General features: G+C 32.1%; 1 protein-coding gene across 1 annotated transcript in view; it reads left to right on the plus strand.

Moving 5' to 3' along the window:
• The window catches only part of LOC145268689 (uncharacterized), a 1,072,728-nt gene that overhangs the window by 112,846 nt on the left and 944,353 nt on the right, over positions 1-15,529 (plus strand). The window contains exons 9-12 of the mRNA XM_080124201.1: positions 2,902-3,174; positions 8,104-8,367; positions 10,562-10,825; positions 15,521-15,529. The exon at positions 15,521-15,529 is cut by the window's right edge and continues 15 nt beyond it. Of these exons, the coding sequence (XP_079980327.1) occupies positions 2,902-3,174; positions 8,104-8,367; positions 10,562-10,825; positions 15,521-15,529 (810 nt within the window). The remainder of the gene's footprint in view (positions 1-2,901; positions 3,175-8,103; positions 8,368-10,561; positions 10,826-15,520) is intronic.

Consider the following 15,529-nt stretch of genomic DNA (forward strand, 5'->3'; position numbering starts at 1 on the left):
ATATATATATAGATCTATATATATATATATATAGATCTATATATATATATATATAGATCTATATATATATATAGATCTATATATATATATATAGATCTATATATATATATATAGATCTATATATATATATATAGATCTATATATATATATATAGATCTATATATATATATATATAGATCTATATATATATATATAGATCTATATATATATATATATAGATCTATATATATATATATATATAGATCTATATATATGTATATATATATATCTATATATATGTATATATATAGATCTATATATATATATATATAGATCTATATATATGTATATATATAGATCTATATATATGTATATATATAGATCTATATATGTATATATATAGATCTATATATGTATATATATAGATCTATATATGTATATATATAGATCTATATATGTATATATATAGATCTATATATGTATATATATAGATCTATATATGTATATATATAGATCTATATATGTATATATATATAGATCTATATATGTATATATATATATATAGATCTATATATGTATATATATATATATAGATCTATATATATGTATATATATATATAGATCTATATATATGTATATATATATATAGATCTATATATATGTATATATATATAGATCTATATATATGTATATATATATAGATCTATATATATGTATATATATATATAGATCTATATATATATATATATAGAACACCATTATTTTTGCACCAACCTAATTGTAATGATTTAAAAAGTTTTTTTAAAAAAAAAGACTCATGTGCCACCAAGAATCGTAACCAAAACGTTTAGCTTACGATTTACTTTTTCCTTTGACATTAATGCCTGAGCTATGAAGACATGTTTGCTGCAAGGCTAAAAATTAAAACATGTACCAATAGCTATTATGTTACGCATGCATATTTGTATTGCCGGCGTTCGACTTTCGCCTGCCATTTTCCATTTCTTTAATTTTCACACTTTTACACCAATTTTCCCCGGCTAAAACCCAACTATAAAGTTTCACATGGGTTTGAATACCCTATATATTAAGTTTCATATCTGTAGACCAAAAATTGACAGGAGTTTGGTTGGCAAATTTTTTTAAAACAAATATATACGCATACATAAGTTTATATATATAGCAAGAGGTTTGTGTTTACAATAAGCTTTTTATGCAAATATTACGCAAGTATAAATCATATTGAATATCTACATGAATATAATTACACGTAATAGGTAACTAAAGATGATCATCCCATAAGAAAACGAAAAAAATTAATAGGAAATTAATTAAAAATGAATGTTTCAAAGAATATGCAAATTAGCTAGATCTTTTACAGATGAATGCAATTCCACGAGCCATATATAAAAAAATTATTTTCTTTTTAAATAAATAGAAAGAAAGGTTTTTTTTTTATATGAATATCAATACGCCAAAAAAAAAAATTATAGAAGTAATGATAGTGCACCCCCCTCCCCCCAACTTTTTAATGGAAAAGCAAAAGAAAAAAAAATGTTACCATTTTGTTAGATATGTTTTTTGAGGGACGATAAATTAAGCCATCATAGCAGTAGGGATGATGCTGAAGATAAGCGCTAAAATCCTAATGGGAGCAACAGCTTTTTGAGAGAAGGAACGACAACAGTGTATATAAGTAAACAGTTTTATTTGGGTTTGTAAATTGGTCTATAGGGTCATGCAAAGTAGGAAGTTTTGTAGCAAGTGGTTTGTTCACATTACATTTAAATTTCTACGTGTTACAATAGAAAAACAAATAAGGAAATTGTCAAACAGATAAATATAACTTTTTTAGTTGAGTTTTTTTTCATATTTTGGAAAGAGAATTATTTAAATATTAATTAATTTTTATTTTTTTCGATTTCTGACTTTTTTTTCTTTTCTTTTCGTTTTTCCTTTTTCCTTCTGTTTTTCGTTTTCTTTTTCTTATTTTCTTTTTATTTTTGTCCTTTTTCCTTTCCTTTCTTTTTCCTTTTTCCTTTCCTTTCTTTTTTCTTCATTTCCTTTTTCCTTTCCTTTCCTTTCTTTTTCTTCATTTTCTTTTCTTATTTTATTTTTATCTTTTAATTTTTCCTTTTTATTTTTTTTTTCTTATTTTCGTTTTCTTTTTATTTTCATTCTTTTCCTTTTTCCTTCCTTTTCTTTCTATCTTTTTTATTTTTTTCGTTTTTCCTTTTCCTTCCCTTTTTTCTTTTCTATCCTTGTCTTTTTCTTTTCTTTTTCTTCTATTCTTTATTGTCCTTTTCTTTCTTTTCATGGTTTTCCTTTATTTTCTATTTCTAGTTCTCCTTTTCTTTCTTTTCCTTTCTCTACCTCTTCCTCCTCCTTTTTTCCATGTTCTCCTTTCTGTTTCTGTATTCCTTTTCCTTTCTTTTCCTTCTTTTCCTCCCCCTCCTTTTTTCCGTGTTCTTTATTTTTCTTCTATTTCTTTTCTTTCTTTTCCTATTTTTTCTCCCCCTCCTTTTTGTTTCGGTTTCTCATTTCTTTTACTTTTCTTTTCTATTTTTCTTTTCTTCTTCCTCCTCCTCCTCCTTTTTTCCGTGTTATTTATTTTTCTTCTATTCCTTTTCTTCATTTTCTTTCTTCTTCCTCTGCTTCTTCTTCTTTTCTCCTTCTTCCCTTCCTTTTTATCTTCTTCTTTCGGTATACATATTTAATGCAACAGATAGCGTCACAAACTCTGAAATCGATTTTCCCCGAGTTCAAGTCCCAGAAGATCTAGTGTCGCAAATGCACGCACGAACCCACAATTTCCATGCAGTCATGGATAAACAAAAAACAACTTATGTTCAATAAATGGCGTAAAACAAATGAAAAGAAATCTTTCTTATTTCAGTTTAACTATGGCTTTGTTTTTCGCAGACGAAGAACCCGCAACTGCTTTCTCAAAAGAACTAACAGACGTGAAAGTCAAGTTGGGCGAGACGGCCATATTTGCATGCGAAACAAGTCAAGAATACATGAAAGTAATCTGGAAAAAAGACGGTAGAATCTTAATGCCGGATGAACACACGGATATCATTGCCGACAACAAAATCCACAAACTTATAATCCACAGAGCCAGACCGGAAGACCGGGGAACATATTCGTGTACGGTCCGCAATATTTCTACTACAGCCAAGTTGATAGTTGAAGGTAAACCATTGACAATGGCAATATGAACAATGGCATCAACAACGCTTGGCAGCCTCTTCATAGCAGCTTTGATATCATGGCATGAGCTTCAAAGAGTCGTGTAGATCCTACATATAACTGCTTATTATTTATTGTCTGTATTAAACAAACCATAAGGTGCTAGTTTGCAGTAGTGATCTTTTGAACCAACTCCTTTCAGGTGAAAACGTTATCATGTACTTGCATATTATGGTGAAATTAATATAAATTTAACAAATTACGAAAAATGATTGAATAGAAGATGTGATAGACGTATTTTTAACGAAAAAAAAATCATCCACAATTACATTTAAAATTTGTGGGCTCTTAATTTAAGTAAACTTAAGTCAAGGGAGATAAGTCATTTTATCATACTAAATTGGTCGCACATATGGTTTAACTCGATAATTCGATAAATTCAGTTTTTACTTATAGATATTTTTCTACTGGATAATTTTTCGTAATTATTGGAATTTTTTTTAACAAAGGGGTCACCACATATCAAGGCTCAGAGGCCACTCGAAGATGAGGGTTAATGTGTGTATATTGTAATCATTGGGGCAGTTGTGTAATAATCATTTGTAGAAATAATTTGGTATGGTTGATTGAGATTGTCGGACTGACTTCCTCATCTTGGTTGTTATTGTCACAACATTTCGGCCGTTTTGCCCTCCGGCCTTCGTCAGGTGTTTTGTATCGAACTGGGAAACCGTTTGTTCGGAGTTTCGAACCCAACGTTGTGACAATAACAACTAAGATGAGGAAGTCAGTCCGACAATCTCAATCAATGAAAACACCTCATCTCAAAAATACAGACAATTACTAATTTGGTATGATTAGATTATTTACGAGAATGACTCAACAAGAACTTGTTTATGTTGGACTTGAAGATATGGAAAGCAGACCAGAAGAACAGAGTTCTACAGGCAAACAGGTTTAAGGAAGCGGCTCTATTCATGGAGTCCGTGTTTAAGTTTAGGCAACAATAGAGAGTGTGGGAATTTATTTATACTAATTTCGCTATGACACGTAAGTATGTAATGTTTTCAATTGAAATGTGTTGATTTAAGTTATCACTAATGCAAACGAGCACCCAGAGTTTTTTTCGCAATCATTCAACCATGAAAAAGGAGTATTATTATGATAAACCCAATGACGAATATGTTTGATATCACAATGGGTTTATTAGATTCTGCAATACATTCAGACTTTGTACAGCTTCGTAGAAATATAATATATAAAATTAAGTTAGTTGGTTTGTATATTTTCGCTTGTTTAAATTAATGGTTTCATTTCTAGTGTTGTTTCACAGCATTTCGGTCAATGTAACCTCTGACCTTCAAGCGCATCGTGTCAAACTCTGGAATTTTTACCAAACCCCTTTCTTTTATCTATACTAGAATTATCCACAAGAACCTGTGACATAATAGAAAATACTTTGAACAATTCAATTGTAAGCTACACTCTTCTGGAGGTTGAAGTTCTCAGTGCAGGCAGCACTCAAAAACACAATTGTGAATTACTTAGGACTTCTACCAAGTCATGGCTGACAGAACGAGAACATTCTATTCCTTGCATTACAGTAAATAGTTCCATTTGTAATTTTGCACAGATTCTTGAGTTCGGCAGAAAAATTCCCTAGTTTTAAACAATATAGTTGGGCAGAAAAATTTCTGAGTTCTACAGAAAGATTCTAGTACTGAAGAAGGTCGAAGGTTACATTGATCGAAGCGTTGTGTGAATAGCACTCTACATGAGAAAGGTAGTCTGAAGAATCCAAATAATATGAATTATCAATCATCATCTAAAAATTTAATTTTTTTCATACAAAATCAATATTTAATTCTAAATAACCATTTTGTTTTGGAGAGTATTGTTAAGAACAATAAAGTGTAGTTAAAGTTAAATTCATCCAGAAAATAACTTATCCAGTCTAATTTTTTTCTCTGTAATCCTGGAAAAAATATTCTGTTCTTTCACCTAACAATTTAATAATTTTTTTTATTTATTTATTTATTTATTTTTTTTATTACATTTTCACCCCAAACAAGGCACATTGCCACCTTGGTGTAGGGGCTACTATCAGGGGCAACAACTACTGGGGTACTATGTAGGGATTTTGAATTTAATTGGAAAATCCGGGTATGTTTTACTGCAGGTGTTGAATTGTCAATGATAGTGGAGACTGGATGTACTTGTTGATGAGGTCACATGTTAAAGTCGTTGACATCACAGGTGCATCGGGAAACTCAAGACTGATATAAACAAAAGCGGGTAGCTTGTCAGCAGAAGGAGAAAAACCAGACATGCGCTCAGCTGTGGGGACACCTCTCAATCACTGTCAACCACCACCCTCTTTATTCCACGTCGTCGCTTAGTTTTCTCATTGCTACACCGAACAATTGATTTTAGTAGTTGCAGCATTTTGAAAAAAAGGAATAAAGACATTTATTTTTCTACAAGTTGTTTTGCGTCTGTTTTTGGCCAGAGAGCGCTGGGGAACGCATCATTACAGTCAACAGATTCGAAAAAGTGGTCAAAACTTCAAATATATAACAAACAAATGTTATATAAGGCAAGATAATTTACTTCTCTCCCTACTTGAAACAAATATTTAAAAAAAAAAAAAGGGTATGTAACTATGTATTTGACCATTATAGAATTACTTCCGCTTATTTGGAAGAAAATAATATTTTTGCAAAAAGAAGAGGTAATTTTGTATTTCTCCACTGCAGATTTACCCCCCTTTCTTTGAAAAAAAAAAATAAGTTGGAAAAAATTAGCAAAGTTATAACAAAACAAAGAAAAAGCAAAACAACTTGTAAATAGATACACTACCAGAAAACACCGACTCTGGGCAGCTAGTTTTAAAACATTCATTTGTTATTGAAATGGATTTTTTTAATGCATGGAGATAGCGTTAGCACGTCAGCAATTAAATAATTAAAATAATTTGTATAACAAAAATAGAACACCTTTTTCATGGTCGTCTGATTGCTAAAAACGCTTCAGTCATCGCTTTTGTATCAGATGTCTTTTCACTTATTCGAATTCATACATTCAGACAACTCGACTTCATACCACATCTTCCATGTTTCGATTCACTGTGAGAAGGTACATGTTAAACTGTTGGATATCGGCAGGCAACCCCAGGAAGAGAAACATTGGATGGGTTGTGCACACGCAGATAGATTTCATGTGAGAAATGTGGGACTGTCTACCATTGCCTAATAGAATGCCTAATTTGACCCAAACATATATGAGAGGATATCGCTCAAAGAATTGAAACAATACACAATAGAAGATGTTAAACATTCAAGTGGGGACAAAATGTTTATATAAATCGTCACAAAGAGAATACTGGGAAGTTGGTCAGAGAGAAGCAAGACTGTCACATTTCTTCACCACCAACATCCAAACCAACCATGCACCCACTACACGTACCTTCAGAACTGTCAAAACTTCAGTAATATCTTATAATCAGAAGCTGATTTGTTGGTGTGAAATAAAAACAGTATATTATTTTATAAATAACATAAAAACAATATAAATTTTTATAGATCAACTGTGTTGTGTTTTACTCGCTGCCAGTGTGTATGTATTTTGGACTAGTGACAAAATAAAATGTTAACAATTATATAGAGTGGAAAATGCATTTTGAACAAACGGCCGTAGCGAATACTTAACAAACCCTTACCGCTACTGGGATCAAAAATTCTGGGTTGCACTATCCGAATAATAAAATCAAAAGCCAACAGTCTAAGTTATTGTTGAGATGACTCGTTGACTGCAGTATGGCTTTGTTTCTGTGCAGTTCTAGGAGGTCTTCCTTCCCAGGCTTTGTGTTGTAGCCCCGTAAGAGTCTGGAAGAAAGACACAACTTGGTAATTAGTGGAAACAAAATATATTGAACAGAAAAACAAATAGTGTGATTATACGTCAGTCCAACTGCCACGTATGTATGACTTGCCAAGTTGAGATGACTTGTTGAATGCTATATTATTTTGGTCCTGTGCAGTTTTAGATTTTTTGCGAACTGAAATCTTTGCTGCAAACTATGCATCCAAATATAACCGCATCCCCTGGACGTCTATTGTTTAAAAAGAAAGTTTCTTTTCTTTTTTTTTTTCTTTGAAAAGGAGTTTTTCTCCCGAAATATTAAAATATAAAAGAAAATATTTTTTAATTTTCATTACCTCGGACTCTATTAACAGTAAACGAAAAATAAATCGGAAGTTTTTCAAGAAAAATATGTCTGCTTTTGTTCATCTATTTTATCGTTCCATTTTTCAAACAGCCTTAACAAATATACTAAATACGCTATAGACAATTCGGACAGAATAATTGCCTCATCTCAAACCGCTATTCGCTACGCAGATTAAATGTTTGTCTTGATCACACTCCTTTTGTGTGCGAATTTGGTAACATGTCTCTGTGCCGCTTAATAAAAACAATGTCTGTGTTATTGTTTGAAGCAATTATATATTTCACTTTGTTCCGCAGGTTTTCTTGTTTTTCGATTATATGTATTGTCTGCTTTTGAAATCATTTTAAACTTTAATTTTTGACTTTCTATATATAAATGACGATATGTCAGTCTGTCTGTCTCTATATTTTCAAACTCTATCTCCTCCGAAACTAAAAGTTGCAGAGCAGCTATTTTTACCAGCTAAAAACCAAATTGAATTTGTTCCACAAATCCAAATCTCTTATATATCACATTTCAAGTCTGTAGGCCAAAAGTTGACAGAGTAATTTGGTAGAGACCGTTCCTCACACAGATAGACAAACAAGGTCACTTATATATATATATAAGCCATGTTTGGAATATATATATATCTTTTTGTATGATGTATACAATTTTTACCTATGAAATTCTTGATTGATGGAGAAAACTTTTGTTTACTGCAGAGAAAAGAACATTCACGCAAACAATGAAAGATGTTCGCATTGAGGAGGGTCAAACAGCCGAGTTTGTTTGTGAGACTTGCGATGAGAATGCAAAGGTGATCTGGACGAAGAACGGAAAAGAGATCCGTACGGACACGCGCACCGAGATCATCACCAACAAACGGATTCATAAGCTCATAATCCATAAAGTCACCAAAGAGGACGTGGCTGAATACAGGTGCTACGCAGGTGAAGCCTACACGCAATCAAACCTGCATATTGAAGGTAAGTATGCTTAAGCAGCCCCGTTGGCATTTCTCTGTAGTTGACTAGAAATGAACTAACCATTCTCAAAGTGAAGGTAAAATCTGAGAAGTTGAACTCCCTGTGACCAAACAACTGGCCTTTGTATTCCAATACTTAAATAATCTGACCTTTGTATTCCAATACTTGAATAATCTGACCTTTGTATTCCAATACTTGAATAATCTGGCCTTTTGTATTCCAATACTTGAATAATCTGGCCTTTGTATTCCAATACTTGAATAATCTGACCTTTGTATTCCAATACTTGAATAATCTGACCTTTGTATTCCAATACTTGAATAATCTGACCTTTGTATTCCAATACTTGAATAATCTGGCCTTTTGTATTCCAATACTTGAATAATCTGACCTTTGTATTCCAATACTTGAATAATCTGACCTTTGTATTCCAATACTTGAATAATCTGACCTTTGTATTCTAATACTTGAATAATCTGACCTTTGTATTCTAATACTTGAATAATCTGACCTTTGTATTCCAATACTTGAAATATCTGGCCTCTGTATTCCAATACTTGAATAATCTGACCTTTGTATTCCAATACTTGAATAATCTGACCTTTGTATTCAAATACTTGAATAATCTGACCTTTGTATTCCAATACTTGAATAATCTGGCCTTTGTATTCCAATACTTGAATAATCTGACCTTTGTATTCCAATACTTGACTAATCTGGCCTTTTGTATTCCAATACTTGAATAATCTGACCTTTTGTATTCCAATACTTGAATAATCTGACCTTTGTATTCCAATACTTGAATAATCTGACCTTTGTATTCCAATACTTGAATAATCTGACCTTTGTATTCCAATACTTGAATAATCTGACCTTTTGTATTCCAATACTTGAATAATCTGACCTTTGTATTCCAATACATGAATAATCTGACCTTTGTATTCCAATACTTGAATAATCTGACCTTTGTATTCCAATACTTGAATAATCTGACCTTTGTATTCCAATACTTGAATAATCTGACCTTTGTATTCCAATACTTGAATAATCTGGCCTTTGTATTCCAATACTTGAATAATCTGACCTTTGTATTCCAATATATGAATAATCTGACCTTTGTATTCCAATACTTGAATAATCTGACCTTTGTATTCCAATACTTGAATAATCTGACCTTTGTATTCCAATACTTGAATAATCTGACCTTTGTATTCCAATACTAGAATAATCTGACCTTTGTATTCCAATACTTGAATAATCTGACCTTTGTATTCCAATACTTGAATAATCTGACCTTTGTATTCCAATACTTGAATAATCTGACCTTTGTATTCCAATACTGTAATAATCTGACCTTTGTATTCCAATACTTGAATAATCTGACCTTTGTATTCCAATACTAGAATAATCTGACCTTTGTATTCCAATACTTGAATAATCTGACCTTTGTATTCCAATACTAGAATAATCTGACCTTTGTATTCCAATACTTGAATAATCTGACCTTTGTATTCCAATACTAGAATAATCTGACCTTTGTATTCCAATACTAGAATAATCTGACCTTTGTATTCCAATACTAGAATAATCTGACCTTTGTATTCCAATACTAGAATAATCTGACCTTTGTATTCCAATACTTGAATAATCTGACCTTTGTATTCTAATACTTGAATAATCTGACCTTTGTATTCCAATACTAGAATAATCTGACCTTTGTATTCCAATACTAGAATAATCTGACCTTTTTATTCCAATACTTGAATAATCTGGCCTTTGTATTCCAATACATGAATAATCTGGCCTTTTGTATTCCAATACTTGAATAATCTGACCTTTGTATTCCAATACTTGAATAATCTGGCCTTTGTATTCCAATACATGAATAATCTAGCCTTTGTATTCCAATACTTGAATAATCTGACCTTTGTATTCCAATACTTGAATAATCTGGCCTTTGTATTCCAATACTTGAATAATCTGGCCTTTGTATTCCAATACTTGAATAATCTGGCCTTTGTATTCCAATACTTGAATTATCTGCGTTTTCTTTACCAATTGTCGGATTGTCTGCCATTGTTTTTTACAAGTATTGTATCTTGTGTTGTGTAAGAAGTTTCACTTTCGCTGAAAAGAATGAATGGGTTAATCTGAACATATTGCTCCGAGCCAAAAGAATTCGATTTTATTTCAGATGAACTTACCTTCACACGGAAACTCTGTGAAGTCCGAGTTACCGAAACAAACACAGCCATCTTCACCTGCGAGATGTCCAGGGAAAACGTCAAGGTCACTTGGCTGAAGGACGGCAAAGAACTCATAACGGACTCCAGGATGGAATTCAAATCAGACAAGAGAATCCATACTCTCACTATTCGGGACGTTACCCTGGCCGATCAAGGTGATTACACCTGCGTAGCCGGCACTGTTTCAACAACTGCTGCCAAACTCTCGGAAGGTAAGTCCTCATCAATAATGTTTTTTTATTGCACGAAAAACACTTATGCATCCATTTTTAATGACACGAAAAACTGCGTACATGTTTAATGTAATATATAAACGGCTATCTGTCTATCTATCTGTCTGTCTATCTGTCTCCATATTTTCAAACTCTATCTCTACCGAAACTAAAAGTCGCGAAGCGGCGTTAGGGGCCTCAAATGATTGGATTTTTTACGGGCCATTCTTTTATGGGTCTTTAGCTGGTTAAAATTGTTTTTAAGGGGTCAAAAATGGGTCAAAATTGAAAAAAATCGTTAAACATTATATATATTCATCTTTACTTTTAATTTTTAATCAGTTTATATGCGTGTTACGTTGGTACAGTGGTAACATCACCAGCTTTGAATGCTACAGTTTTGGTTTTGATTCTAGCTGATGGTACCTAAATACTTTTTCTTTTTTTTTTTACTTTGGAAATCATGACTATAATAATATATACGAAATTTGGACAAATTAAAATATATTAGCATATTTTACACCCGGGGAAAAATCGGGCCCCCTCGCCCCCCTCGCTCCTCTTAGTATAGTGTGTGTGTGTGTATATATATATATATATATATATGCGCACAATCACAGCATAATACACAACAATGATGTTGACACACCGGTTCTTGCCGATCACAGAAGTTAAGCAACGATTAGCCTGGCTAGTACTAGATGAGTGACCATTTGGGAAGGCTAGGCGCTTTATGTACCATGCTGAGATGTAGAAATTTCCAGGTTGGTACCAGGGGTCCTCATTAATTCACTGGGAGAGATGCACCTCAAGTCTTCGTTAAGACACGCATCTAGGAGAAGGAAAACTCTGCAGTCTACTGTATGCTCTGTCTTGTGGCCGGCATTGTACTAAAAAGTGTGGTTGGTTCTACACAAAGCCTTCACCACTACAAACAAATCAGCTGTGTGGATTTCCAAACAACTTAGTTGTTGTAGTGGAACCTCATATGATGAATTTGACGTGAAAGTCCATTCTTTTTTTTTTATGTATATACATAAAAAATCTAAGACATTGATTAAAATCTCAAATATTATTATCAAATTTGTATGCAAATCCTTAATATTTAATGCAAATTTACTATAGTGTGTCTTTGAAAGAAATTCATTTCAGACAAGTACATTATTATGTAATTATGTGTCATGCCGAAATTAGTATAAATTCCAAAAATTACAAAAAATGGTCCAGTAGAAAAATAATTATAAGAAAAAACATAATTTTCTCTGTAATTCAACCCTTTAGAAGATCGAAACCAAGGGGAGATAACTACATTCTAACGTTCAGTTGTTTTGTTCAGATTCCAATGACACTATTTTATAAGTCGGCCATCTTGCTTTTTCTTGATATACTGTACGCTTTTTCTTTCTGAAAATCACCTCTAGCATATCTTACCGTTTATTTCTTTCAGCATGTTAAAGTGTTCAATTCTTGACAGCACATGTTTCGTAGCGCAACAACATTCATATAATAATTATGCCAATTTTATAACTATTTTCCGCCCTAACTCATCAGAAGAATAAGAACTCATTAATTTTAAAAGAAAATTTAAAAAATATATGGTCATGATTACATAAATGCGAAAAGATCAGAAGAGTAGTTGCAATAGTGTTTTGTGATATTCACGACATCTTTGACTTTAATGAAGAATAATTTATGCTTCACCAACATATTAATTTATACTAGCACGCCGCCTGGCGTGGCCGGTCGTAAAATACGCATAAATATTTTAATTAATATAGAAACTGAGACCTGTGCATGCGAGTATTATGTTTTTCCTAAACAGTTAACTTTTTGTAAGTAAAAAAAAAAAAAGATACTTGAGCTGAGATCGAAACCAAAACCTAAAGACAGTGAGTCAAGTACGATAACCATTAGACTAGCATGACACGATCTTTAAAGTGTTTTTAACTTAAGATAAACGTTTTTATTTCTATTATTATTTTTTTTTTTCTTTCTTGAAGAAGCTGTCATGTTTCATGACTGTGCATGCGCATTTGTGAAACAGTTGACAAATAAATAAACAATCAGTGACCCCCACGTACCAATTTTTCAATTTCGACCTCTTATTAGCCCCTTTTTTTTCTAGATGAAAACCAATTAAAAAGTTCTCTATATTATCTGAATACCCTATATACCAAATTTCAAGTCTGTAGATCAAAAATGTGTTATACAGGTTCAAAAGTGACCTCACATATACACGCACATTCTGTTATATATCTATCGCAATAAGGGTTTTATCACTCAATGAGGAACCCCTCCCTGGACTTAAGCAATATATCTCTGTCCCAAGATATCTGTTGTCATATGGGACCCATTTGTTGTATAAGGTCGTCCCTCCACCTTGTTCTTGGTCTTCCCTTTGATCTCCTGTTTTCATGAAGTGTTCATTCCGTAGTCCTGAAGGACCATCTGTTGTCATGTTGTCTGGCTACGTGCCCTGCCCATCTGCGTTTGTATCTCTTGATGGCAGTATTGATGTCCATAACTCTTGTTTGTTGGTGGATCCAGATGTTTGTCTTTCTGTTTTGTAGAGTGATGCCCAACATTATCCTCTCCATCTTCCTTTGTGCCACTGTCAAGATTTCACTCACTGCTGTAAACTTAAAAGTTATAGCTCATTCCCCAGAAATGTATTTTTATGTTTGAGAAAATATATGCACATTTAACGTGTGTTTTTTTACGGTAATCAGAAAAAAACAAAAACAATTTTATAGTTAAATATTTAGAGATTTATAAAGAATCGGAATCGATAATTGTATTGGAATCAAGAAAAATATTGGAATCGTCCCATCACTAATATATATATTGAAAAAAAACGATGGTCTAATACCAAGTACATAGGATTAACAATCGATAGGTAACTATATAGCTAACTTTTATGGAGTGGGATAAAGCATATGAATTAAAACAAGTCGCTCGTAATACTGCAGAGATTTAATAAGCTCAATAGATGTGAATTAGATAATCTAGAGCTGAAGTAGATTAAATGGGGGGCAAATGAAATTAATAAGTGGTGAAGAGATGACCGTATTTAAATAAACTTGATATCATCTCTGAAACGATCGTACACTATTCCAGTTTGTTATTGTCTTGATTTCTTTGAACATATGTAAATGATATGAATTCATTATTTTGTCTCAAATTTAATCTTTCTAGTATTGGGATGATTAATCGGGATCGGTATCAGAATCAGAAAAATTGATGCTTATTTTCCGATGCCAAAACGATTCTTTTAATTGTCTTGTTTTTATTTGATTTTGTTTAAAATAAAATCTTCCATTGCTGGTAATAATGATAAAATAATAAACATTTATTGATTTTAAATTACCAGTAAAGTTAAAATCAATAGATCATCCTCCACAAGTGTATTTTGACGTTTATGAAAATATCTGCATATTTAACGTTTTTTACGAAGATTGGTGAAAATAACAACTTTATAGTTAAATAATTAGAGATTTATAAAGAATCCGAAGCGGTAATGTAATCAGAATCGGGAATTTCATACGGAATCGGTAATTGTATCGGAATTAGGAAAAATATTGGAATCGTCCCATCACTAGTACAAACACACACACACACACACACACACACACACACACACACACACACACACACACACACACATATATATATATTTGTGTGTCAGGTCATGTCATATGCTACTGTAACTCAGTACTATCTGCCTCATGGTCGGTATTGGTATAAATTTTTCTGATTCTTTCGATTTTTTTTGATTTTTTTTATCAATCATCTCAACACTATATAATTGTGGTTTCTTTAATGAAATGTCGATGCCTATGGTTACATATTTTATATATTCACTGCAGCTAGTTGTCAATGTGCCTTTCAATCTATATAATTTCTAAAATAAAATTTTGTCACTGTCTACGATATATACACTTGGCAGCGATTAAAACACAACACAGCTGGGTTATAAAAATATTTTGTTTATTCCCATTGACAACCTTTTCCAACTGTGTGTCCTGTTCAATTTTTGTTGCATTGATTTATATAAATATTCTTTCATTCTGGAATGTTTACTATTTCCCATTGTCTATTATTCTACTTCTTTGACCAATATTTCTCTCACATATTTCTGGTCTAATTATGCATTTCAATCGACATTCCTTAAATGGAATTAATTTGTGTGTGTGTGTGTGTGTGTGTGTGTGTGTGTGTGTGTGTGTGTGTGTGTGCGCAACCCATCGAATACCTCTTCACAGAGTCACTTGCTAAATATCCAACACATATATGCATACATGTTTCAGCTGTGATTGTTTTCAAAATGTAGCGTCCTCTGGCCACTGGTTTCCATGTGTTCGCTCTCTGTTTTGTTCATTTATATAAATATTCTTTCATTCTGGGATGTTTAGTATTTCCCATTTTCTATTGTTCTACTTTGACCGATATTCCCCACACATATTTCTGGTTAAATTATGCATTTCAATAGATAAGGGTGAACAGCCTCGCATTTCTTATATGGAATTAATTTGCATCTGTGCAATTCATCCAATACCTCTCTTCACAGGGTCACCTACCGAATATCAAAGAAAAAAAAATTATACAATTATTTATAGATTTTATATAAATTCAAAGTATGAGCCATTCTAACTCCGTAATAACAAAAACCACAAAACTGATAATTATTTCTTCCAGAAACTGAAA

This window comes from Euprymna scolopes, chromosome 44 (genome assembly GCF_053919585.1).
Source record: "Euprymna scolopes isolate OS-2025 chromosome 44, ASM5391958v1, whole genome shotgun sequence".
Taxonomy (NCBI): domain Eukaryota; kingdom Metazoa; phylum Mollusca; class Cephalopoda; order Sepiida; family Sepiolidae; genus Euprymna; species Euprymna scolopes.